The 25,826-nt window shown below is 40.1% G+C and overlaps 2 protein-coding genes across 2 annotated transcripts in view; one reads left to right on the plus strand and one right to left on the minus strand.

The window, feature by feature from the left end:
- Nucleotides 1-10,583, plus strand: part of chordc1b (cysteine and histidine-rich domain (CHORD) containing 1b) — a 79,432-nt gene extending 68,849 nt beyond the window's left edge. The window contains exon 12 of the transcript XR_011585396.1: nt 10,571-10,583. The gene's annotated coding sequence lies outside the window, so the exon portion shown is untranslated. The remainder of the gene's footprint in view (nt 1-10,570) is intronic.
- Nucleotides 1-25,826, minus strand: part of grik1a (glutamate receptor, ionotropic, kainate 1a) — a 31,269-nt gene that overhangs the window by 712 nt on the left and 4,731 nt on the right. The window contains exons 2-16 of the mRNA XM_070843074.1: nt 21,215-21,382; nt 20,570-20,827; nt 19,220-19,401; nt 18,519-18,572; nt 18,086-18,256; nt 17,589-17,732; nt 15,537-15,644; nt 15,187-15,231; nt 11,738-11,851; nt 11,068-11,271; nt 10,121-10,344; nt 9,337-9,455; nt 7,777-7,994; nt 5,778-6,003; nt 2,586-2,836 (exon numbers count right to left, since the gene is read on the minus strand). Of these exons, the coding sequence (XP_070699175.1) occupies nt 2,586-2,836; nt 5,778-6,003; nt 7,777-7,994; nt 9,337-9,455; nt 10,121-10,344; nt 11,068-11,271; nt 11,738-11,851; nt 15,187-15,231; nt 15,537-15,644; nt 17,589-17,732; nt 18,086-18,256; nt 18,519-18,572; nt 19,220-19,401; nt 20,570-20,827; nt 21,215-21,382 (2,486 nt within the window). The remainder of the gene's footprint in view (nt 1-2,585; nt 2,837-5,777; nt 6,004-7,776; nt 7,995-9,336; nt 9,456-10,120; nt 10,345-11,067; nt 11,272-11,737; nt 11,852-15,186; nt 15,232-15,536; nt 15,645-17,588; nt 17,733-18,085; nt 18,257-18,518; nt 18,573-19,219; nt 19,402-20,569; nt 20,828-21,214; nt 21,383-25,826) is intronic.

Raw genomic sequence — 25,826 nt, forward strand, 5'->3', positions numbered from 1 at the left:
TCGCATTGAACTCAGTAATCTTCAATCATGTTTATTTGCCTTTTATTTTGCTGGGGGGGGGGCTCACTAAATCTATTTAGCAAATTGTCATTCACAGCACAAAGTCATGCCGTTTTTATCTGTCGGTCTTTGCATCCAAGGACTGAAGAAGGTCTTCCTCTTTCATCCTTAGGCTTTGCCTAAGGCTTCTCAAAGCAATATGGTCTCATGCAGGGTTTCCCACAGATACCAGTAACACTCAGCATCAGTGGAGAAAACCTACCTCGCACCATCCTCAGACCTTGACCACTGTGAGAGACGAGCAAAGACTGCAGATACAATTCAAGTATATTTTGGACCGTAAAAAACCTAAACCATACTTATTTATGTCATAGGATAAATCAAGGATACATTTGAAATTAATTTACATGTGATACTCCACCCTTAATGATTCTTGCCACCTGGCAGTACCAGTGTACTTATTTGAGATTCAGCTTTGGACACAGAAACAACACAGCCTGAAAATATCCCATCCAAAAACAGTGCTGATGCTGGTCTTATCGTGTTTATTTATTTAGTAGATAAATCTAATAAAAGTAGAGAAATAGAATTATGTTATGTGCACTGATTTTATAGCTTTTAATGACAGTAGTGCTAGTAATACTTTTTTAAGCAACTGAATATCTTTTGGGTTTTTTTTCACCACACTTTGGCAAGAGATTGATCTTCCGACTAAATAACAAGGTCCGTCCGGGGGAAAGTCTGTATCCCTCTGTGATCCCATCCTTCATTAGTTCAGTTCAAATGTTCTGCAGTCACCAGACGTTATTTCCGAAATCACAACTTCACTTTTGGCTTTGGATCTGTGTCAGGGGACCTCTTAACCTGACACACTGTTCCATCACTGCTATCCAAATTTCAGCCAACCAAACCGGTCTAGCAGCAAGCTTAATGAGGACGAAAATATTCAAACAACTTTTCTTATCTTTTGATTTCCCAAAAGGCATTCAAAGTGAGCTTCTAAAGTATACACACTTGTCTACTGAGACTGCACCGAATGAAGCAAAACTTGGGAGCCACTATTTGAAGGCTAAAAGCGAGAAAACAGCAGGGCAGCACTGCGGAGTGCTACGCTGTTTATTAGCTTAAATGCAACATTTTGCAAACTATCCTGAATTTGAATCATTTTTGGTCTCCAAAGGACACAAACAGGTGACTCACATGACTTTTAACTCAGATTTCCTGAGTGTAATCCCTAATTACAGTGTGCTTTCAGGCTTAAACCAGTAAAGTGCTCCTTGCATGCTGTATCACAAGAGCATGCAAATAAGCGGGGGTGTCACTTGTGAGGCAGACATGTCTGCATGAGGATGAGGTGGCCATAGGACAAAAGGAATGCATTTGAGAATAAAATTTCAGTTGGACCCAGCAGAAAAACATAATATTATGCAGGGAAACAGTGTGAGCAAGAGGGTCACACAGGGGATGTCGAAGGAAACACTGACAGAGGTAATTGGGATTGGCTGACACAGGTGCAGGTATACTGAGGTACAACAGGGGCAGACAGAAGAACACCTGGTTACAAACCTATCATCTAGAGTGTGTATGTGTTGCAAATGTGCTGCCATGGCTACTCTGTGTCATCCCCCAGTAGCCTGCCGCTCTCCAGATCAGTAGATAAGGAGGTACCAGAGGAGGAGGTGGAGCCACGCCGCTGGAACTGACGGGACTGCACCCCATAAAAGAAACAAAAAGCCTGACACAAGCATGTGTAGAAAAAAAAAAAAGGATAGGGAGGGAGAACACAAAAAAGAGATCAAAAAAGACATAAAAATATTCTGACAACAAATCAAAATGTGACAGAGAAAATAAAAACACATCATATAAGACACAAAAACAAGGAAAATAAAAGAAAAGTGAATGGTATTGTTGCTCTATCATAGCGAAAAGGGATGTTCTTGTTCTCGAGAGTACAACTGATGCCTCCACTAAATGAGACAATAATAAGTCATTTGCATTTAACATTTTTTGCTTGGCAAACAGACAGAGAAGATATCGCTCCAAAGAGGAAGCGAAGCGCGTAGGTTCAGGCATAATGCAGTACCAAAGATGTGTTGGTGTTATGAATCATATAGGACATATTTTGGGCATCCGAGAAAGAATTAAGACTGAACAGTCTGTCACCTGGAGCTGCCAACTCATCACTTTTACTATATTTAAGATATTGTTTACTGTGTCAGTCATAATAGCATCCAGTGGCTTTCTTGTTGCAAAGACAACACCAGCAAGTGAAAATTAGATTTTGAGTAAATTGATTTTGATAAAGTAAATAACTTCTACCAAGCTAGTCAGAAAATATTGATTAGTAAAGAAAAACTGAAGAAAACATTGGCTGTGCTCAGTCTCTGAAAATGTGTATAAGAATAAATCATAAATATTGTGATTTTTTACAATACTTACGATTTTTAAACTGAATTCTTCCCTCTTTTAAAGATACTTTGAAATGAAGACCTCACTACAAATGGCAGCTCCCTCAGAGGAGAGTGCGACCTTTAATCCAGTCATTTGTCATCATCATTCACAGCAGTTCTCTCAGCCTCACTCACCTCCTCTATGTCGGCGTTCCTGCGGGCCTTGTAGATGAACTCTCCGATAGCCACAAACACCGAGAGAACGAGACCAGCAGCAAGGACGATGAAGATGCCGCCGATGTTTTCCACGCCCAGAGCATTGGCCTCCTTGTTGTCCTCCTCTGGACAGCCGTTGCCTCTCCACCACTTCTCCTTCATCATGTGCAGCTTCCCTTCCTCCTGCAGCTGAAGGATGGCTATGGTCACTTTGTCCCTGTATGGAGAACCTGGCGATGGAGAAAGCAAATGCTGTTACTTTTTCATCTTTCTTTTTTGATAAATAACTTCCCCATTAATCAAATAAGGCATGTCAGCCCTGCTGAGGGACACCTCTGTTTACAGTGTTTTACTGAACCATAAGCATCGTTTTACTGTGAAATTTAAGCCTTTGCTCCAAGAACAGAATTAACTCTTGTAATGTATCTTGAGGATATAAAGCTCCAGTTTGCATTTGTAATGTTTATTGTGATTTTAAATGCATATCATATTCTTTTATCAGCATTAAGAATGCTTATATTTCTACCACCGTTGCCTTAGTTTCTGCATTTGACCTCTACACTGTGTCTTATGTACGACATCTTCTGCATGTCTGTTCATCCTGGAGGAAGAATCTTTTCTCCTCCTTTTCTCCTTTTGGGAAGTTTTTCCTTATCTGAACTGAGGGTCTAAGGATAGAGAGTGTTGTCTTGTAAAGTCCATAGAGGAAAAGAGATTTTTGGGGCCATATAATGAAAATAAATTAGCTTTACCTGACTTAAAACAAACAATGTACAATCCAGGATTTACTTGTATCTGCAGTATGAACTGATGTTGCAGTAGAAGCTTTCCACCTTAGGCCAACTTACGGTGGGTCGGTGATGCAAAGCTAAGCTTTCTATGAATAAGCTTTTATCAGCAGCCTGTGATGACGAGAGCAGCTACAGGAAGAAGGAGAGGAAACTAAAGCAGAACAGCACAGAATAGGAGGAAAATAATCACCGGCTACAAGCACACCACAGATCAGGTGACCACAGGAGAGACAGGGGCCAAGGAGTTAATGGAATGAAACAATTTTTAATAGATTTGACAAGGACCAGCCAGCCCCCAAATACTGGAGAGTATCTCCCTCCACTATTCACCAGTGATCTCCAACAGATTCAGTTGTCAGCTCAGTTCAGTTCATCCCAGGCACATCAGAATCTGCCCTGAGGACATCACCTCCCTCAGTTGTGTTTATTTCTTAAGCATGCCTTTAACCTAAACCTGGGGACCAGGGACTGGTCATGACCCTAAAGCCATCCCTAAAGCCGTCGCTGGACCTCTTTCAGTTTGCCTACCAGATTGATATTGTGGTGATGAATGGCATTATCTTCCTTCTTCGAATCGTGTTTTTTTATTTTTCCGTGGCATTAATGTCACATCACCTGACCTGCTCTGGGCTACGCTCATGGACACGCAGGCAGATGCTCCTCTTAGTGTCATCAATCAAAACTCACGGCCATAGCATATGTTACAGGTGCATCACAGGTGCTGGTTTGTCTCCCTTCTTGTACAGCCTTTTCAAACTCAACCTTGTACCAGCAGGGAAAAGAGGCTGAATACAGACGAATGATGTGGGTGGAACCACCTGTAGCTCAACATCAAACTGGACTGGATTCCCTCTGTCCTCTACAAGCGGGGTACATTTCTGAGGAGGCTCTGGCCATTTGCCATCCGTAGTTCTATGCTGCTGATATTCCTCCTTTCTGTGTTGGTGATAATTATATCCCACACTGCAGTGTTCAGGAGCAGCAGGGGGTGGGGGGGGCAGCTGACGACTCTTGAATCAACAAGCTCATTGGGAAGGTTTGGTGGTTTGGCTTCTCGCTTGCTGGCGTGAGTGGAACTCGAGTCTCTGGTGGAGGTATGTCGAACTACAGAGGATCACTAGCAGTGTATCTCATACCCTGCAGGACAAGATGATGGCACTGCCAATGATCCTCTGCTTGAATCCTACAGGAAGTCCTTTGTTTTTGTAGCGATCCAACTGTACAACTCCTCCCCCTGCTGATGGGAGGAGAGCCTTGCAACTGCTTTTAACTTTGACTCTTGCTTTAGCGTTTTTGTCACTTTTGTGAATTACTGCGCTTTCATTTCTTGTGTATTGCATGAACAGTCATTTATACAACTATTTGCTTTAGAAAATATTCTTTTTAAGAATCCACAGTTTACTTAAGAGTAGTGTTGATAAAAAAAGGTAAAATATATAAATATAAATATATATGTCATAGATACTGACAGCCAATGGACATTTCATGGTAAAGAAATTAGCTGGTCTCATTCTCATTATATGTATTGTCATGCCTACAAACATTTAAACATCTGTACTGTACTTGGCTTCTTCTGGGCATAGATGTGTGCAACTAATGCAGGCGTGCTAATGCTCTTGGCAAAGGCAGGCTGCGTTTTGCAGAACTACCCCGAATTATATCTTAACATAAATGAATTACTACGAAATATGACATTAAGAAACATCTACAGAGAAAAAAAGGAAACACAAGATTTTGAGCAGTGCTGAAGTAAACATCCAACGGTATCGACTGCAAACACGCTCTAGTGGGTTGACTTGCTTCCAGCTTAAGTTCTCAGTCCAACAAACTGGGCTGAAATCTCACATAAACATTTACATCGAACAGCTGGCAGAACCCTCTGATGGAAGTGAATTTGCATACTGATGATACAGGATAGCAACTCTGTGCTTGAGCTCCTTTCTATACGAATATAATGTCTGCATCTACAGTACAAAGCCTCCATTTACAGAGGTTCCATCGAATTTCTATTTTATCAACAGTATTGTGAGAAGCCAGGACTTGAGTGCATTTTAATATTCTCAGTGGAGCTTATATGAAGTGATTTGTGGAGGATATGCTCCACAAATTGACTATGGCTTGTTTTTCACTAATTCAAATGATAAATGTCTGCACTGTGTTAAAGTTACAAGGACAACTTCAAACTGTTCTCTCAAAGTTTAGTGTCAATAATTATTCGCAACAATAAGTTTTTGTCTCATTTTTGATATATGTGATTCGTTTTAAAATTATTATTCCATTAAAGGAGCAAGATATTAAAAATGATGTGTATGAGTGTGTGTATTTTAATTTGCTGCTACTGGTGAGGAGTAAAACATTATACAGCTGCTGTCCCTCTCACCGATTGGTGTTCCCACTCCGTAGCCTTTGGAGTCTATGAGTCCTCCGATTTGTGTGAGGTTGCAGTTTCTCTGGCTGATGTACTCGATGCTGGTGGACTCCATCAGCATGGCGTAGTCTGTCGTCAAGACCCGTGTGATGCCCTCCCTGTTGTTCTTAACCAGTGCTGTGTTCTTCCTGCTGCTCATAAACGCCCACATCTTCTCATAGGTGGAGATCTTTGATTTCTGTCAAAGGAGCCACACAGAGAAAAGGTGGTAAGAAGTATTATGCGCCTGTTAGAAGGTTTTTCTCATGTAACATGATTCTGTAGGAACTTGTGTCATACATGGTATATATGTTACTCTCAAGTCAGCATTCTACTCTCCCGACTCCACTTTGTCTGGACAACTGGTTGTTCTAAGGAAAGATCAAGTCCATCTTGGGACAGGCTCTCATGTATCTGAAACCAGATATAACTTGTAGAATCCTATATATGTGGTAGCTTTACTTTGTATTCTTTAGTCTCATCTATGCCTGTGATGTTGGACTCCGAGCTCGTACAACTACATAAACTTCTTGAATGAATCTTGGACTCTTCTCTTCATTGCTACAACCACAGAAAAGCATCCCTACAGCGCCTGCACTTCGTGTGTAAATATGCGAGTGTGTAGCTCCACGCATACACACCATACATGCACTTAACTATGTTTCAAATCCCTTTATAAACACATATAAGTTCAACAATAAGATGTGTGGGAGTCTTTATATCTTTGAGCGCGTGTCTTAGTGTATATGTGTGTGTGTGTGTGTGTGCTTCTCCTTGCTCAGTCAGAGAAAATGGGACAGCTGTGTTCTTAATCTCCTCCAGCTGATTCAATTTGTTCGAGCCATCAACACAGCCTGCTTCTTCCTATCCAGGCAGCCGTAATCACTGGCTGCAATCTGGGAGGATAAAGCCCTGCAAGGATCACCCCTGCTGAGCCACCAGGATGCAAGGAGAGTGGGTGGTGGTGGGGGAAGGAAGTGGCAGCCCTGCCTGAGGACATCCGTACAGTGATACATTATATAGTACAAACTAAAACGTTAACATATGTTTAACTTACAAAACACAAATACAAGTAGTCTTAATGCACATCTTCTCCACTTCCCATCACATACCCACCTCTTAGTGCATCTATGTTGCCTTTCATTAAAGTAAATGTCTTTTTCTCTGCTTCTATCTTTCATTTTTTAAATTTTTCATGGGATGCTTGGCAAAGTTAAAGGACGATGGAGGGAACATCATGATCCTGATTTTATGAAAGTGAAGGTACTGTACCCCTGACTCATACTCACATATCAACCCTTTAATGTCTGAACCAGTGTTTATTGAACCTTCTGACAAATTCCCAAAAATTTTTTTTAGTTTAAAAAGTCATTTTTGCTACATCCGGCATTTTTGTGCAATTTATTGCTCACAGTTTTTTTTATCTTAAACACACGAAAACATATAAAACACAGATAAAATACAAAAAAATATCACACTGATCATGTAGAGGTCTCAAAAACTCATGTATCAAATATGATACACTTGGCGTTTATAGGGTTAAGTATGACAGAGATGACAGGACAGAAGTAAGTGAGTGGTTATTAATGTTGGTTCATTTGATACAAAGAATCCTGGTCTATTTATGTTAGGTATTAGAATACAAAAATACGGCATAATTTGATCATATGATTTATGATTACAGAAGTAATCACCGGAATTTGTAAGTTATAGAGACATCACAGGTTTCACTTTAACTTGAATGCTCCTGGTTTTACTAAAAGAAATATATTTTATTGAAGAAGAGAATGTTAAGATGAAGGATTTTATGTATCTAATATATATTGTTAATTATACTGTGTATGGATGAGGGCATTTGACATCTGCTTCAACACCTAAATTCACTGATTTCTGCATACTAATTATAATGATTACTTTTATGGTGTGACTTTGATAAAGTTAAAAGCTCATTTAGAGCATACACCAGCTGTACCTTGAAGAAGGTCATAGTGGATCCATCCCTCACTGCCCCGTATTCAATCCTGGTCTGCTTTGCCAGGTCATCTGCTGAGTCGATGGGCGCATCCATTCGTTCCACAGTGAGGAAGGCAGCCAAGTTGGCCGTGTAGGAGGAGATGATGATTAAGGTAAAGAACCACCAGATACCCCCAACTATACGCGTAGACAGAGCCTTAGGCATCAGCTCCGAGCCTGGAAGCATAGCGATGGAGGCAGAAAGGTTAAAAAGTAACGTCTAACTTCAGTATATTACCACCAGCAAGATACAGCTATAATAGAAGTAGAATAGAAGTGCTATTTGTATTATAGTCCTATGTGTAGATGCTCTTTTAAAATAATCAATTTTCCTCACAAATTAAAGTCAGCTACCCTGGTCCAAATAAGGTTATCATGATAGCAGGATTCACAATAGTGCTCCAATTGGATTTTCACCTCAGCCCTAAATGATAAATTGTGCGCCTCTTCACACAGTATGTCCATTTTCTCCCTTTACAGTACTTATTTTCTCTAAAACTCAGAGTTACAAAATGGATCAGTGTGAAATTAAACATAACAAAACAAAAACAGCACAGATTAGAAGAACCAAAACTGGCGCACAAAAGAAAGTTGAAAAGAATTAAATGAGGGGTAGAAAAACGTGCCAAAAAATGGAATCAATAAATAAACTGAAAAAGCACAACGAGCACCATTCTTATCTTTTCTTCTCCGCAGAGAAAAGAAGCAATTAAAAAAGAGGAACTGAAGAATACAATTACCACCTTTAATCTATCATGTTTGGGAACTGATCTTTAAACCATTTTCACTTGTAGTGAAAACACACTTAACTACACATTTAGAGTAAAAAGCCGGTTCTGGATCGCTGTTTTAATAGACATGTATCTAAAGAAGCCCACGGACTGCTCATGGCCACTGTTAACCACCAAACAGCCACGGTAGGTTAAACGCACATCCACACAGTTAAAGAAAGCTTCACTTGCTTGTCTCTTCATCTATCAGCACTGTTACATTTGACAAATGCAGCTTGCTGTCAACATTTCATCAGTATAGCTATTTTTTTGTGGACTGGTGTTGTCAGTAGGCTTGCTGGCCGTCAAAATCAGCACATGTCGAACTTATCCTGCTCATATCTCCTGGCTTGAGAGAGGTCAAGGCCCCGTGAAGTTTAACATCATTCATACAAGAGGGTAATGGTTCCAAGCCACATGGATTATTGGCAGAAAGCAGGAGGTGAACATTGATTTTTTTGAATAAAACAGCTAAGAGCAGAGTTTACAGTGTCAGTGCAGTCTTTACTGTTGTATAAGGAGTTCACCGACAGCTGTAAAGGCCCGGCAGCCTTTGAAGCCTTTTTCTATTACTGAAACGGCTAAATCTGCAATAACTGATTTCTTCTTTCATTTTTCTGACTAACTCACAAATTCACTTTATGACTTTGGAACTTTTCAGAGCAAACCCTTTCACATACAAATGGTCACTTGATCCATTGTTCATATAGAAATATAAAATGTGGTTGCTTTAACTGTGGGATAAATACCTTGCCGCATGAGGGCTCCAACGCCAAACCAGAAACTGTTGAGTAAAGTGAAATTGTTCTGTATTAGAGTCGCGGACGGGTTGCATGGATGTGGGTTGTACCACTCGTACGGAGTAAACCTGCAAGACAGTAAAAGAACAGAGAGAAAAAGAGATGAGAGGAAATTTAAATGTCGTAAGGACAGATGCAAAATAAAGCAACAAATCCTGCTCTATGCGCTTCAGCTAATCTTGAGGGGACACACTGGTCATGCACTTTACTTCAACGCACACTTGATTTGCATTTTGACTTTTTATCACAACAAATATACAGTATATTTCAGTTATCTCAGTTAGTTGCTAGGGGAAACCTCTTGGCAGGGATTTTACACACTACCTGAGAGGGAGGTAAAAAGCGAGTGAGCAATTACCCGCAGCTACTTAACAACCAATCTGGCAGCTAAAAGCATATTTTTGCTTATTTTAGAATAACCATGAAAAATTTGAAATTTGCTGAAGTACAATCATGGCAATTATTTCAGACTATTTGTGATTTTTGTCATGTGTATTTGATACAGCAGGTATGATTCTGTGTATTGTTTTAAAATGCTCAGTCCTGGCACCATCTCACAGCTTCCCTTTCCTTTGCACTGTCAAATTATTAACAGAAGACCTCGTGGCAAAGCTGAGCCGGGCTGGTGCACGGTTCAGTAAGCACTCACCATCTATATATGCTGCAACATACTCTCATCAGCCCATACATTTTTCCATCCCATCATACCACAAGCATCAATCCATCCTCTTACCTGGCAATCACAAAGAGCACACAGCTAACCCCTGTGCAGGCTAGCAGCACGTACATCCAGATGTCCGGAGACAGGGGATTAAGGAAGGAGAACACGCCCGGATTGGTGCCGTTAGGTTTGCGGTAGAGGATGCTGATACCTAAGGTCATGAAGGGCTTGGAGAAGTCGATGACTTTCTCTCTCACGTAGGTGATGGTCAAGGGAGCCACAGCGAGGTCTGCAACCTTGAAAAGCCAGAAGAGGAAGTAAGATATCACGGGTAAAACAGGGCATTGCTAAAGGTTATGTATAGCCAGTGGAAAGTGCAAAGTGGCTTTGTTACCATCTGTCAACTTGAATTGAACGGACATATTCAATGTGAAAGCAGACTTTTTACGCACATTACGGCACTGTAGATGGCTTTTAATACAGAGGAGGATATCTGATTCACCTGTGATAGAGTTTTCCAAGTTTCACTTGGCCCGGAGCAGATTAGCCATTAAGAAAAGAGACAGCTAAGTACATTTACACACTTCTGAGGTACTTGTATTTTACTTGAGTATTTCCGTTTCATGCTGCTTTACCCTCCTACTCCACTACATTTAACTGACAGCTATTACTGCTTACATTACTGTAATAGTCAACCCTTCACTAACCTACGCTTAAAATATGATGACCTGATGATGATGGGGTCTAATCGCCAAACACTCTTCACATTTATCATCTTTATTGTGCACACAATCATAAAATATTTGTTCACTCATATAATGGAGACTTAAATGTTTTTCCTTTTTTGCCACGCCAGGATAATAAGTAATAAAATTTATTTTATGACCTTTTACCTCAAGACTGGTAACCACTGGATTAAACAATCCATATAAAGTGGTTAAAACCCATTCATCCAATATATCTCTGAACTAATATACCTGAGAATAGGAGCCCCTGTTGTGTAACTGCTATTAACTCACATGGTCAATCAGCTCCCGGACCATCCCGTTCCACTCTCCCTTGTCATTCTGGGCTCCATATTTCCCATCGGCCACCAGTCTGACTTCATATGTAAAACCCAGGATGTTGGAGAGCTCTTTCAAAAGGTCCAGGCAGTAACCCTCGAAACGATCATTTCCAACCAGCTCCTTATCTGACTTTCTATACATCACATATGGATTTTCCTGGACAGCAAAAGAAAACACTGTAATGTTTCACAGTTTGCAAGGCTTGTACCATACTCACAATTCACAATTCTTTCAACATACATAGTCAAAGGGAGTTTTAATCTTAAAGATGCTTCATCACTTCATGAGTTCTCAGAGCTGATGAATCTCAAATGAGTGGTGAAGCTCCAGTTGTCCTTGAGTTAGTATATATAAATATTTCATGGCTCTGATGAATATGAATGTAATTAAATATGTTCTCTTCTATGCTACCTTTCCCTGAGTATGGCCTGTGTACAAATGCGGAGAAAATTGTGGAAATACAAATTCTGACTATTGAGTTCAGATTTTCCTCTCCTAAACATGACTCCTTCCCACCATTTCCCTCACCCCTCTCATTGTGTTTTCACACATCCCATACTGTATGTATTCCCCTCCTTCTCCCTACACTGTCCTCTGTTTAACCTTCCTCCTTCCTCCTCACCAGGATCGTGGTGACAATAAGAGTCCTGTTAGCCAGAGAGTCTGTCACATTGTTATTCTTGTCCCGGTTGGACTCAGTCAGGTTCATCCCCCTGTACGAGTTCCACACAGCAATCTGGAAAGGCAAACAGGGTTTTAGATATAATGAACCACTTCTTCTGCCTTAATCAGAACCACAGCAAGATACATTTGACGGCTGCTACTGGAGTTACCATGGAAAATAAAATTCCAGTGTTAAGATGCTTACTTCTGTTAAAGCTTTGAATGAGGCTGGTTTTGTATCATCATTATCACTGATACTCATTGCTGCACCAAATATGCAGAGCCTGATTTAGTATCGAAGACTGAACAGGAAACTAGAAACTGCTCCGATACACTATATATATAATCATATTTTCTGATTCGCCGAACAGAAAAATGGAAAAGAAGTACAAAGGTTGAAAGACCTGACACTCTTGGCTCACTTTCAACTTTGTGCTCCATTCACTATTCTACAACATTTCCCTTTGCTCAGCTCTGCACTGTTGATTCTGGGCAAAGTGCCTTAAACATTTTATGAACAGTGAATATGAAAATGAAGAAGTAGTTTTTTTTTTCCAAACAGAGCTGCTGTTTGCATACATCAGGTAAAAGTTTATTCTGGGGAAAACAAATATCATTCCAGTTGTATGCAGCAATTTATTTGAGTCTCAGGTGACTTTTTTTTACGTTCTCTGTTATCAGGATCTGCTGATTTTCTCCTCATGTGACAGTAAACTGAATATCTTTAGGTTTTTTTAATGTTGGTCAGACAAAATAACACATCTGATGACATTACATTGGGCTTACAATTTATAGACCGAGTGAAGACAATCTAAAATCCAATCCAATAATCTAATAATCCAATCCAATAATGAAAAATTATTTGCAGCCTTACTTGAATGTGATGGGGAGAAATTGGGAAACACACGAGCAGGGACAGTATGACTGGATAAGGACAGGGCTAGACAGGGTATAGAGTTCTCCATACTGACACAGTATCTGTGAATGAGAGTGTCTGGTTCAATAGACCAGGCGGTATAATCCAGACAGTTATCAGATTAGGCATCTGGCAGCTGGATTTTGACCCTTTCAAATCCCCTCACTGGTTAAGAGCTGAGCAAAGGTCAAGTGGGCTATTGACAGTGATACAATAAAGTTAAGTGCATTAAACGATCAAGCTTCATTGTAAATAAGAAGCAAAGTGAGTGATGGAGACGACTTTTTCCTCCTTTTTCAATTCAGTCTGTGAGCAAAAAGTAATGAATTTGGGTATTTTTAGCCAGAAACAATGGCCTGTCTCATTCATTCACTGCATAAGAGGATGAGTAGTAGTGAACGCATCAGTACCTCTTATTAAACTGAACTCTACAGAAGGCACAGTCTTATTTTTCTGAATTTATTTTTCAGAAAATGGCTATGTGGGATTACCTTTTGGAAAAGATAACATGCTTTTCACTCCTTATTACATTCTATCTTACTCTGTTCACCCAGTCAGACGGACTGAAAATGTGCTCACTTTATAACCTTGCTAAAAGCACTCTATATCTCCACCGTGGCACTTTTGCAAGGGTCCACTCTGTAAAGAGTCCATAAATCTGTCTTATCTCTGGACAGATGAGGCACACGGTGAATGGGGTTGGATTTAATTAATTGTATTATCCTCAGTCTCAAAGATAAATGGACAGAGTGAGAACAATATTTTTGGAAGTGTGTGGGGCATTCTGAACTCAGATTGTGAGGTTTCATGTAATCTAGTTCAATTTATACAGTACGTTGTAGAACACTGTTGTTTTGGATAATATCATCCTCTGTGGAAACATCAACTGCACGATTATGCAGTTCAAAGTTTAAGAAATACAATAATCTGACCAAACCAATGAAATCAGTGCTAAAATACAGCCTGGGCCGGATGCACAGCATACAGTCATCATCTTTTAAACCTCTAAGTCATGGATTTGCTGTGTATATCCCTGCAAATTTATCGTGCGTACCAGAGGAACTCCTAACAACAAATGTGCTATAAGAACTGACAGGAGTTCTCTCTTATATGCTGCGAGTAAAATGTTATCTCTGAATCCTAAAGCTCATCCCCATCCACAACCAAATCAGACTGGAGAACCGTTACCACAGAGCAGGGAGACATACTAAGCCAGGGCAAAAAAAAAGCTGAGAGAGGAAGAAAAAAAAAAGATTTCCAGAAAGTCAACAACTTTAGGTGAAAATACTTTCTTCCCGGGAGACTTTGACTTTGTTTAGTCCCATCATACTCCTCAGAGTGTATTTAACACTCCAGTGCCCAAGAACGAGCACGACTGCAATGGACTGATAATTCATTTTTCATGACCATAAAGTCAAGCGTTTTATGTGATGTGCTTGCCATGTTGTGGTATTTCCTCTGGAGGCTTTTGAGGGCTAAACGTACTGAATAGAATTAAAATTACAGTATAATTCACTGCTTCTATCCCTTGACAGCTGCTGCCTGCCTACATACCTGTCTGTTTGACAACTGACACAGACGGAGAGGAAGAACGTTACTGACGGTAAAGTGTGTGCTTGAATGGGTTGAATTGTTCCAACATTCATTCTTTCGCTAATCAAATTGGTTTCAAGTTGATAAGCGCAGGTATAAAGTAAAGAATATTTAATTTGCACTGTAGTATTTACACCGTCTTCTGAGAGACAAAATTAAGAGGTATTAGTGATAAGAGCGAAGCTAATGATGATGTTTAATTTGTTCCTAAATTAGTTTAACTTAATTCAAGGTAGAAAGAATAATTTTATAAAAGCAAGGTCGACCTGACACACATTTGTAATACATGGAGTGAGTATTTAACATGCGCACTGGTCCATTTGTCCATCAAGTCCAACAAAGGAAATCTCAGTTCAACAAGTCTTGATGCCCAACTTAAGCTGTCGCTCCTCTGGTAACTGGATCCCCCTTGGCTACAATTAAATACTGCTAGCCTGTATGATTTTCATGAAAGTATGAAGGCAGTCTACTGGTGAAGCACATTATAAGTAGTGGACTGTCAAGTCTCTGCAAAATCTGTAGGATAAATTCACTTATTTCTTTCTTATTGCTCACAGCCACCAGCTGTGTAGACGGAATGACATTATATTAAGTAAAAAGAAAAAAACTGCAGAGCTCACTTCGTACTTCTAATGGAGGTACTATTACGTCGACTTAAACAAAGGAATATAATGTTTTTGCAACCAATGCTGGCAAAATTTTGACAAGTGTCAGAGCAATGCCTGGACCCAAACACTGAAATGTCAACTACATGGCATCGCTGTACACAAAATCAGTGAAGAGAAACAAGGTTGACAAGGCAAGGTGCAGGGAGGTGTGGGGCATACCGAGTGAGAAAACAGGGGAAGGCGGGGTGGGGGGGCAACAAAGGCTCGGGCCAAAGTGGCACTGGCACAAACCTTGATCCACCTCTTCGTGAGGCGACTTCCGCCCTCCACAACACCCTTTTGAAAATGTGACAAGGACAAGATGAAGCAAAGGCAGTGTGGAAGAAATAATCAGCTGTTGCAGCATATCAATATTCATGACTGGACAAATAATACATGTGCGGATGGATTGTAAGAAACAAAATCTCTGTAGTATCTCTCTCTCCTTCACACACACACACACACACACACACACACACACACACACACACACACACACACACACACACACACACACATAAACACAATTAATGGAATGACTCAGCTAGCATGGAAGCAGCATGAGAGTGGTGTAATTGGCTGTTCCAGGCCTCTCTGCTCACCCTCGCAGTGCCATCCTCTTTGAGGCTGATGATGTCCAAATCAAAGTCTCTCCTCAGGCCATCTGTCTTATTAAGAACAATGTGCCCTGTCAGTCCATCCCACTGTGCCTGCGGAGAAGAGATGCAGAGGGAGAGAGAAGTGGGAGATAGTCTCAAATGCCTGTCTGAGTTCAGTGTACGTATGGAGCGCTATTGAAGCTCTGCGATCGAGGCAGCCAGAGGAAGAGTCTCTGGATCACCTCAGGTGAAGACTTGAAGATGTCAACAAATTGTTCTATGGTACAATCTCAATATGCATGACAGTTCATGTTCTATGTCTTTGCACTCAGGATCTTTGATTAGTTAGCATGTGCTGGTATATAAATGGAAAAAGGCTAATCTGAAATAATATCATTAGGTATTTATGCATGTTAACATGTATGTGCCTTGAACATGGTAACCACTAGTTTTTCCCAGTGGCCACAAGTCATCTACAAACACAAGTCATCTACATCTGTACATATAGTATATTATGGCTTCTCTAAATATCCCTGGCTGTCTGTAAATCTGTTAATTTCCCCTTTTTCCTCTAATTATGTCACATCATGTAATACATACCAACATTTCAGTATTTTTTAATTATCGCTAATGCTATGCTGCACATGTCTGATATTTTTGGTTGATTCCTTAAACACATATGTGAATGAAAAAATGCTTGTCCTCTTCCTTTGCTAAATAGTGAGAGAGAGCTATGGAGTTATGCCTGAACATATACATAAAACATGAGCAGTGCCATGTCACACCAAGTCACTGCCACCTTCTCCTAATTCATACTGCGACTGAAGCAAAATGTATGTCTCGCTGCAAGCCAAATTTCCCCTTTGGAGCTAGAAAGCCCAGAATCTGAACAAGCGGAATTTGTTAAAATGCTAAAATTGAGGCTAATACACAGTCACAGCCAGAGCAGGAAGAATACCAAGTTTTATTTCTCATTTGAAAATTGAGAAAATGGTAGCTTCTCTGAGTCTCCTTCAATTCAGTGCTGCTAGTTCTTCATGACAGGAAATTCTTCCTGCATCATTTTCTCAGGGAAGAAACATCTCTTGCAGTGAGCACATTGTGAACTTGAATATGGAGTCAGTCACAATAGATATAAACACATTTATTGAATCTGAGAAACACCTTTCTGCAGTTTGTAATACAGGATATTACCCTCTTTTCTGTCATGGAATGACATGCACTGAATACCAAAATTGTGTCCACGCATTTAATATACAATTCAGTTAATTTTGTCCACAGAAACACGCCGAATATTGTGCACTACAATAGCTATAGAAGAGAGAGAACGCACAGGTTATAGCGTCCAGGATTTAATTTCGGTCATTGAAATGAAAGCTGTGTCCTCACACTCTGAACTCTCTTGTCAGAAACGGTTTTTAATTGAGTGCTGTGTGAGACATATTTCTGGTTCTTGCAATCAAAAAGGCTCTTATCCAGTGATGAATAGGATGGGAGGGATGGGCAGTGGCAAACAAAATGAAAAGTCGAAAGAGGAGAGAGACACTGATATGCAAAAGAAAAAGAAAGGGGGAAGAGGGTGGATGGAGGGCACGAAGAAGAAAATATAAGTGAAGAGAAAAATATGAGGGAGGGAATTGAATGATAATGTTCCCTCTCCATGGCAGGCAACGATCCTCTGCTGGATTTAAGACTTAAGAGATCAAAACACTCGTGCATCAAAGGCCTCATTTCTGTCTGTAGGCATCCAGTCTGACAGGCGGTCACGTGCTTTTAACTTATGAGCATATAAATACCATAAATTGTCATGTTGTGTACTCTCAGGAGGAAGCAAGAAGGGACCTACAGGGTAACATTTCATATGAAATTATCTGACATCCAGTTTACTGAGTGCAACAGAGGCTCTACACGAAGGATCTCGTGCTCATGAACCCCTCACAAAACACGCTGAACATCGATAATGCAGGTGGTCGAGCTAAAGGCAACAGAAGTCATGCTGGTGATGTAACAGTGGGTTTCGGTTCCCTGTGATTCCAGCCCTCATCTGACACTGACCTCTTTGAAGAGGTTCATGAAGCGTGGTCCGAAGCGCCAGGGTTTGTGGCGGTGACACTGCAGGGAGCTGACGGTCATCTGAGTGGCCCGCTGGGAAGCAACGGCAACCATGAACACTGCGTCATACATCAAGGCCGCGTCCGTCTGCGGAGGAGACAGGGGGCGGAAGATGTTGATGGGGCTGTTTCTTTCCACGCTACACTCAAACACCCATGTGCAGTACACAACAAAACTAAACAGCAGAATCACAGTAAGAAACTGTGAAAGTCCTGGAGATGAAATTGTGCCGTTAGAGGAGTAAACAGGATATAGTATAAATGTAGTGATGGAACACATATGATGTAGGATTACAGGTTTAATATTTTCATCATGCCAAAGTTTAACTCTGACATGTTTGCAGTTTACAATTGTATGCGAATGTCTATCATTAGCTTTCAGCAGAGCAGGTGTTTGTGTTGTTAGTGCTCTGTGATGTGACGTAACTGTACGGGGCTTACAGTCATGATTCCGTCCATCAGGCCGCTCTCTTGTTTGGGACCCTGCAGTCTTTCCATGGCCCACCTGTCCATCGTGGACGCTACCCACGGGTCATCAACGTTCAGCAGTCTGAAGCCTGTCATGTTGACCCCGCTGTAGCGGTACGGCTCCAAATCCAAGGCAAACAAATCCTGCAAAGGGGAGAGAGGAGGTGGAGATGTGGAAATAAAGATGTGTTAGAAAGGGCAGGATAGAGATTTAAGCTCCAGTTCAAGGTGTCGCTTTCTCAGCCTTTAACTGTGTTGATGAATCATGGCAATATTTTTTTTACATTTCCAGCTGAAGTTGTAAAGCCAGTTTAGGCAAAATGAGCACAGAAAAGGGATGAGATTGGTGTTACTTTGTCTGGTGTTGCCCATAAAACAGCTTTAGTCGTACATTTTTCACACTCACCAAAGTGGTAAAGAAGAAATGGTAGTACTCAGTCATCATTCCCATTGATGACAACTGCAAAAAAGAAAAGAAATAAGGTAATTAAAGAAAATGTCAGGGCATATTGCTCACTTTAGATATGATGAGTTCTGCAGTGTTAACAAATTACTTACTGTAATTATCTATGTGCTTAAATCCGTTGGTTTTATTCTCATTTCAGCCATCTTTGTTTTGACTTTGTAAGATTGTTAAGAGAAGTGCTATATAAATTAAGTTTATTATTATTATTGTACCAGACTATAGAAATGGGTAAAAAACTTTCCAATGTTCAGTCCATCAGGCATGTGGGAATTAATGCACACACAAGGAGTCACAAATATGCTGTTAATTTCATAAATCATCAGCCTGCATACTTCTCCATTTAAGTTAAATTAGCTTTGCTCAAATAGTAACAAACCGATGAGATGGGAAATAAGCTGTGGACCATTTAAAATTATGACTATGATAAAGGAAGTGCTATTTCATCCTGAGGATGCAACTTGGCAGCTTTTCTTCGTCATTCAAATCACAATGTAAGCCTTAGTAAACAAGGTAATAGGTTTCATATGATTTCTATGACATAAAAAGACATTGTGTTGAAAAGAATCATCAAAGGTGTTGTCCCCAAAGGACCCATAAATGTGTTGTACAAGCAAATGAAAAGAATCCTTCCCTTTACAAACCTGCTTAAGGAGCTCTGCAGCCATGCGATAGGAGCAGTCAAACAGAATAAAAAACTCCTTGTCTTTCTTCAGCTCCTTGAGGAGCGGTCGGGCGTCTTGGTTACCAGGGGTCAGCTGACGGATCTTGATCTTCAGGTTAAACTTCGCTGGAGCTTTGATCAACTCCTGCATCCGCATCAGACCTTTAAAAAAAGCAAAGCAAAATAGACGTTTCTTTTCTCCCCCCCTTACAGATTTGTTTTTCACTCCTTCCCTGCAGGAAGTTCATAGGTCGTAGGATCAGATACAGATTAGGAATCCTGAAGAGTCTCAGCATCACCCCGCTGTCCAGCTTCTTGCTTAACCTCTTTTCTGTTCAAGTTCTTCTCGGTTTTAAAACACATTAAAGAAATGCAAACACACACTTGTGCTGCATATTCTGCACACATACATGTTACACACATGTTTCCTGTACACGTGTACACAAAACTGTGTAATTGTGCAGCTGTGTGTCTCCCTGACATTTCATTTTAAAATTTTCAGAAAAATAACAACATAAAAAAGAAAATCAATAAACTTTGACATTTCAACAGTGGCATTTCATACTCTCTGTGTGGGAAGGTCCTCTATATGGGAACCCACTGGATTCAAAGCCATCTATGTTGTGTTTTGGCTCTCTGCTGCGGGAAGTCAGAGGGCAGGAATACTGGCAGCTGTTTGATATGAGACACTCGTGTCTTGTCACGGATTGGGTTCACAGGCCAGCGTGAGGACGGTGATTGTGGTAGTCAGAGGAATTACATTTTGTGTGTAATTATAAGCGTGACATATGAATATACTGTAAGGTCCAGGAAACACAAGCCAGCACCTTTGCTGCCAGTTTTCAGTTTTAAATGTCATGCAATGTTGTGGCTGATATCGAGTAGTGCAGTGGGAAGTACAATCATTAGGAAAATGCAGTCGTCATTCAATTGTTGTTATTATAGGCAGTCAAGAGTGAGAGTGATTGTTTTTTAAACTTAAAATCCAAGCTCAAGAGATTTTATCAAGGATTTAAATGACTGTAATGTCAATGGTGATATTATGTTTTCCTTGTTTTCTGAGCTGAGCTGTTGCAGCTGAATAAAGTCAGGTCTGAATCTACCTTTACTTTTTTTTATCATCATATCCATATTATTGATGTTTTTCTTTCAGCTCAGTTTGATACCACTTTGCTTTGGCAAATTTGCTTTTATTTCCACATAAAAGGCTGACTAAATGAAGTGGGTTTACTTTCCGTTATGCCTCTTTTAATGCATCAGTTTCCTTTAATCAGTTTTGAAAGTTACAATGGCAATCTGACTGAAATAAAAAAAAAACAATGTGCCCTACCCGTGCTGTCCTCATAGACCACAGTTAGCTTCCTCCATTTGAAGAAAGTGACCACATCCAGGATGGCCCTGGCGATGGCTGTGTATTCGGGATACAAGTTGATGAAGAAGGTGTCCTTGTTGTCCACTGAGGGGTGTTTCCAGCGGGTCTGTATGTGAGGGACTTCCAGGGCGTTGCAGATGGACTGAACAGCACTGACCGAGGAGCTGTGAGAGGGGCCGAACACAGCAACCACCCCGAGAGCCAGCTGGTCACACACTGGTGGCAAAGACAGAAGACAGACGCACATAAACAGGTTAAGAGTGTTTGTCAACCCAGTTCCATTCCAAACTAGAGTCACATTCTATGGAACTTAAGAAGCTGTTGATATTATTCAATTTTTTAAAGGGACCTTGGAGTCTGGGAGAATTGAACTATATATCCTCCTTACCCACACTGATTCCCTTTTGATGGTCACAGTTAGCCTGCTGAGTGCTAAATGGTGACATTAGTCAATCTTCCCTCAATTAATGTGATCAGCAGTCACTATTAATGGTAGGAAGAAGGTTTAATATTCTGTTTATGGATAGAAACTTAAGAAATACATACAGTAAGTACATCCATGTTTGGAGAAGTTGAAAAGTACATGTTATAATCATTTCCTACCTCTCCTGGAAGCCTCGAAGCCGTCAAACAGGTTGATCCTCTGAATGTCGTAGGTGAGAGTCGTGTTGGGCATCAGGGTCTTGTTGCGGTTTATGTTATTTACAGCAAACTTGAACGCCAGCTCGTCCATACTCACTAACTCACTCTCCCGGGTCTCAAAAATACCACCTGCACATGGAGATGGAAGATATTGTCACTATCAATGTGCACAATCACTGTATCTTCAGCTCCTGGATGGGCTGAGGAATTCAGCCATCGTTCGTTAAATGAAAGCCTTTCAAAAATCCACCAACAAAGCAAGAGGGTCATTTTGAAAACAAGGCTGTTACATTTGTAACATCGTGTATGTACTCATTTAATGCACAGGCAGCTGTGCACTTAAAAGAGATAAATTGGATATTGAAAGTATTCACACTGAAAAATAATTCATATTTTTGAAATGGTGTTTGTTAAAAGGCAGATGGATACCAGAAATGAAGAGCATTGCCATTTTACAAAAGCAGCTGAATAAATAGTGTTTGTAACATAAAAATGTTTTTTTCATTTGTGACATTTAGTAATTTTGCAGCCCTATTATTAGACTTGTAATGAAGTCAGAAAGTGGTTAGACCCAGGCAGGTTCAGAACAGGACACACACATCTATAATCATCTAAGTGCACGTGTTCTCTGCATTACACAACTTGCACTGACAAATTTGCTTTTATTTTTATCAAACGCAGGAAATTACTAACAGAAGAGCCGACGTCACAGCCTCAGGGAACCGCGTTCGTGCTGTGGATGTCGTATTATAGGAACCATTATAGAGGTTTTATATGTCGTAAAACTTGTCTTATTAACGGTTATTAAGTAATTTAGCAATGTTTTATAGATCAGTTATGAGTCATTAATAAAAACAAATTTGGCTGTTAAACTTCTTGTTGCGTGGTGTAAATCTTTTCTACCGAATGCTGTTAAATGTTAATCCATTAATGGATGCTCACAGTTTTCTCACTTTGTCAAAGCCATAACGATAAAGATGTTAATAAGTCATTAAAAATGGTGTTAAAAGTGTTGATAAGATAATATAAGGATTTGGGCTCAGACATTTTTCAGAAGGTCAAACAGTTTAACAAGTCAGATGGCTTTTTCACAAGCTGACAACCCAAAGGACATCTGAGAAAGTGTTATTACCCATTAATAAAGACTTCGTTACATCTGTGGTACCATATTATACTACTGACATCAGGCAGTCAGTTATAAGTTACAGTAACCCAGACGAGATCTACAACATCATAAATATTAGTTGTACAAAGCAGCACAACAGGCTGCACAATTAAAAATGACACCAAATGTTGTCCACAGCCTGACTTAATGAGGGTCTTTTGAGATAGTTCTTTTTATGCAAACCAAATCTATCAGCCATAAATACATTATGTCCACAGTGAAATATAATATGTGTGGTGCCAACGCCTTCAGCTTCAATATTATAAGCAGAGAATTAATTTTGAAATTCCCACAGAAACATGCACATGAAAACTGATTTCAAGTGGTCGGAGATAAACAATCAGACTTTTTCTCCAAGGCTCTTTGTTTCTCAAAGTAGGGAGAAAGTCATACATATTCAAAGGTGGCTGCTCTTCCACTGTTTTCGTTTTTACAGTAGGGGGACCCAAGGCCACACGCAACTCAGTGCATAGACCAGCTGTCAGCAGCCTTTGAAGAAACAATGCAGCTCAGACAGACTTCTGAAATTGCCCCGAAACTCCTCATCAACATCCTGTCATCCGGGTGCAGAAGACGTGAAGTGTGGACTCAAAGGCGAGATGAAATGGAAGTAGCGTAATTGCTCCGACAGTGTGAAAGGGCAGGAAATAAAAAGGCTTTAAGTGCTTCTCGTGGAGGTTCAAAACAGGCTTTTGAAAGACGAGTCAAGTCACATCAGTAAAGACAGGGACCCAAAAAACGCATTGGACAAGTAATTGTCACTTTTTAGGGAAAATCCGAGCATGAAACAGCAAAGTTTTGCTCCCTCGCTGTTTCTACAGATCTTTACTCAGACTGAATCAAATTCTAAACAATTGGATCTATTTGTGGGACTGTTTAGTTCAGTTCTAGTAAAATGTTTCTTCAAGGACTTTACAAGCGAATACTTTAAAAAAAACAAAACATATCACAGTTTCACACACACTGAAATTATGTGTCAGAACAGAGACAACAGGAGCCTGTTGTGATTGTTTGCTTTGCTTGCTATAGCAGCAGAGTAGCATTGCATTCATTAACTCCAGTTCTGATTCTAGTCCAGATATATTGTTTATAGCAAAGCATACACCACTTTCCACACAGAGACTGGTAATGTCTAAAAGCAAATAATCCTTTTGTTCGTTTAACTAATTAAGTCTTAAGTTCTTACCAAAAACTAGATGAAAAGATTGATACCACTCTCTGTGGTCAGCTGTTCTGCAGGTTACCAGCACCTGGTAGGTGGATTTTTTTGGGGGGGTTTTATGTGGAATTGCATGCTGTAACTATGTCTTGCCTAGCAACCACACTGTGTGCGGGACATACTGTAATAGGCCTGACCAACGAATAGTTCCAGGATTTTAGTTCAGACATTAGAGTCATATAAAGTGGTCTGACACTCAGCAAGAAAGCAATTGAGCATTTCCCCAAATGTCGAAGTATTCCTTAAAACACTGCTGAAACACAAGCAGCCAAACAAGAACCTTGAAAATAGTCAAATACAAATAGTTGGTTTCTAAAAACAAATTATTGACAAATTATTCAGAGAAGTGTGACACAGAACAAAGGGTTTGCAAATCCAATTAAAATACCAAAAATGTATTGATTAGTTTTCATGATCCTGGCACCGGGGTGACACTGTGAGGTTCCTCAGATTCAATCTGACCTGGACGCTACAATATAATGCTGCAAGACTCAGTCCTGAAACCTGAAAATAGATTCGCATTTTTGCATTCGACGGTTCTCTCTCCTCTCAAAGTAAATGTGTTTTTCATTAGATGCTTTGTGTTTATGGTTAACACAAGCTTAAGAAATGTTCACATTTTATTCTCCTACATAAAATGTGTCAGTAAATACCCCGCTAATGAATTTAGAAGCTTTTATGTGTCGTAAAAAATGGTTTGCTAACCAGTGGCTAAATGAGACTACAGAGACTGGAGCGTTACGGTGAACTTGGAAACTCACCTACTAACTAGTCCACCTTTACAATCTCTAGTTGTGTTTCAACTCGCACTCTTGCAAACTATTTTAACTCAAATTTACCAACTTGTACATTCATCTGTTTATAGTATTTTCCATCATTATTTCATGGTAGTGTAGTTTAGTGGTGACAGTAGAAGTCATGCGAACATGGTGTCATTTGTTTACAGTTTACAGTTTAATGTTAACTTTTTTACTTCTGGTGGTTGCATTTATTCTTCAAAAGTCATAGAAGTGGTGTTCAAAAGTCATAGAAGTGGTGTTCAAAAGTCATAGAAGTGGTGTTCAAAAGTCATAGAAGTGGCATATCATAAACTTTTGCTTTTTGGGAAGGGCGCCAGGGTGATGCTACCTTCCATTGGCCTATTGAAATATATCATCCCTGCAGCTCTATGAGTGAGGTAGGAGAGAAAATATAGCAGGACTTGTAGGGTAGTCTAAAGAGCTCAGTCAGTGATGGCACACATCTTGGAAACTGTACTTGTAAATTACCAACCTGATTTAATGTCTGGCTGTGTGAGTTGGTTTAACCAAGTCACTCCCATAGATTATACAAAACAGCTTCTCTGTAAAGCTTTGATTGGCTTTCTATGCATGCTTAAGGGATCTGAATTTGTTTAGAAATTCCACAGTCTCTCATGCATTCATCCGACATACACACATACGTATGCTTCCCACATTCAAACACAGATACAAGCACTCATTAGATGTCCTGGTCACAAATACGTCCTTGTAAATGCACCATCTGCCAATTCCCAATTATAATCAAGAACCATTAGGCTAATAGCATAAAAATGTCATTTCTTCGGCAATTACTGTGATTACCAGGTACATAGTTGGAATATGAAGAAAGCTGCGCCATAAAAATGGGGAAATGTGGTACAGTGCGACACATGAATAAGAGTTTCATCTGCCTGCTGAGGTGGGTGGAAAACATAGAACAAAAAGCTAAAGAACAAATCTGAGCTTTGTGCCAACCTGTCACACAGACCTGATCAATCTCTTCAACAACCCACCCAGATAAGGATGTTTTGTGTGTGAGTGTGTGCATGGAGAATCTCGCCCCAACCATCCGTCAATACGCTATTTACAAATAATTATGCTTTACGTTACCCGTCTTACAGAGAAGCCAGGACTTTAATGTGGGTTGTGACTGCAGCAATCATTAAAAAGGCATTTTTTTTAACAAGGTGGTTTTTTTTCTCTTGCAAATGAATTAATGCACCCCGGAGCACTAAAAGCATTCATTCAGCTCCCTAATATTGAGAAATAATTTGCCTCAGGAACATACATCCATCTGGCTTACAAGACAGCATAAATGAGTGTTAAAAGTTTCAGAGGACCCACGGGATTCCATAAATGCCTTTTAACATGCGTCTGGGGTGTGCAAGTAGATTTTATCTGCATAAAATA

This window comes from Pempheris klunzingeri, chromosome 14 (assembly GCF_042242105.1).
Source record: "Pempheris klunzingeri isolate RE-2024b chromosome 14, fPemKlu1.hap1, whole genome shotgun sequence".
In the NCBI taxonomy this organism is placed as follows: domain Eukaryota; kingdom Metazoa; phylum Chordata; class Actinopteri; order Acropomatiformes; family Pempheridae; genus Pempheris; species Pempheris klunzingeri.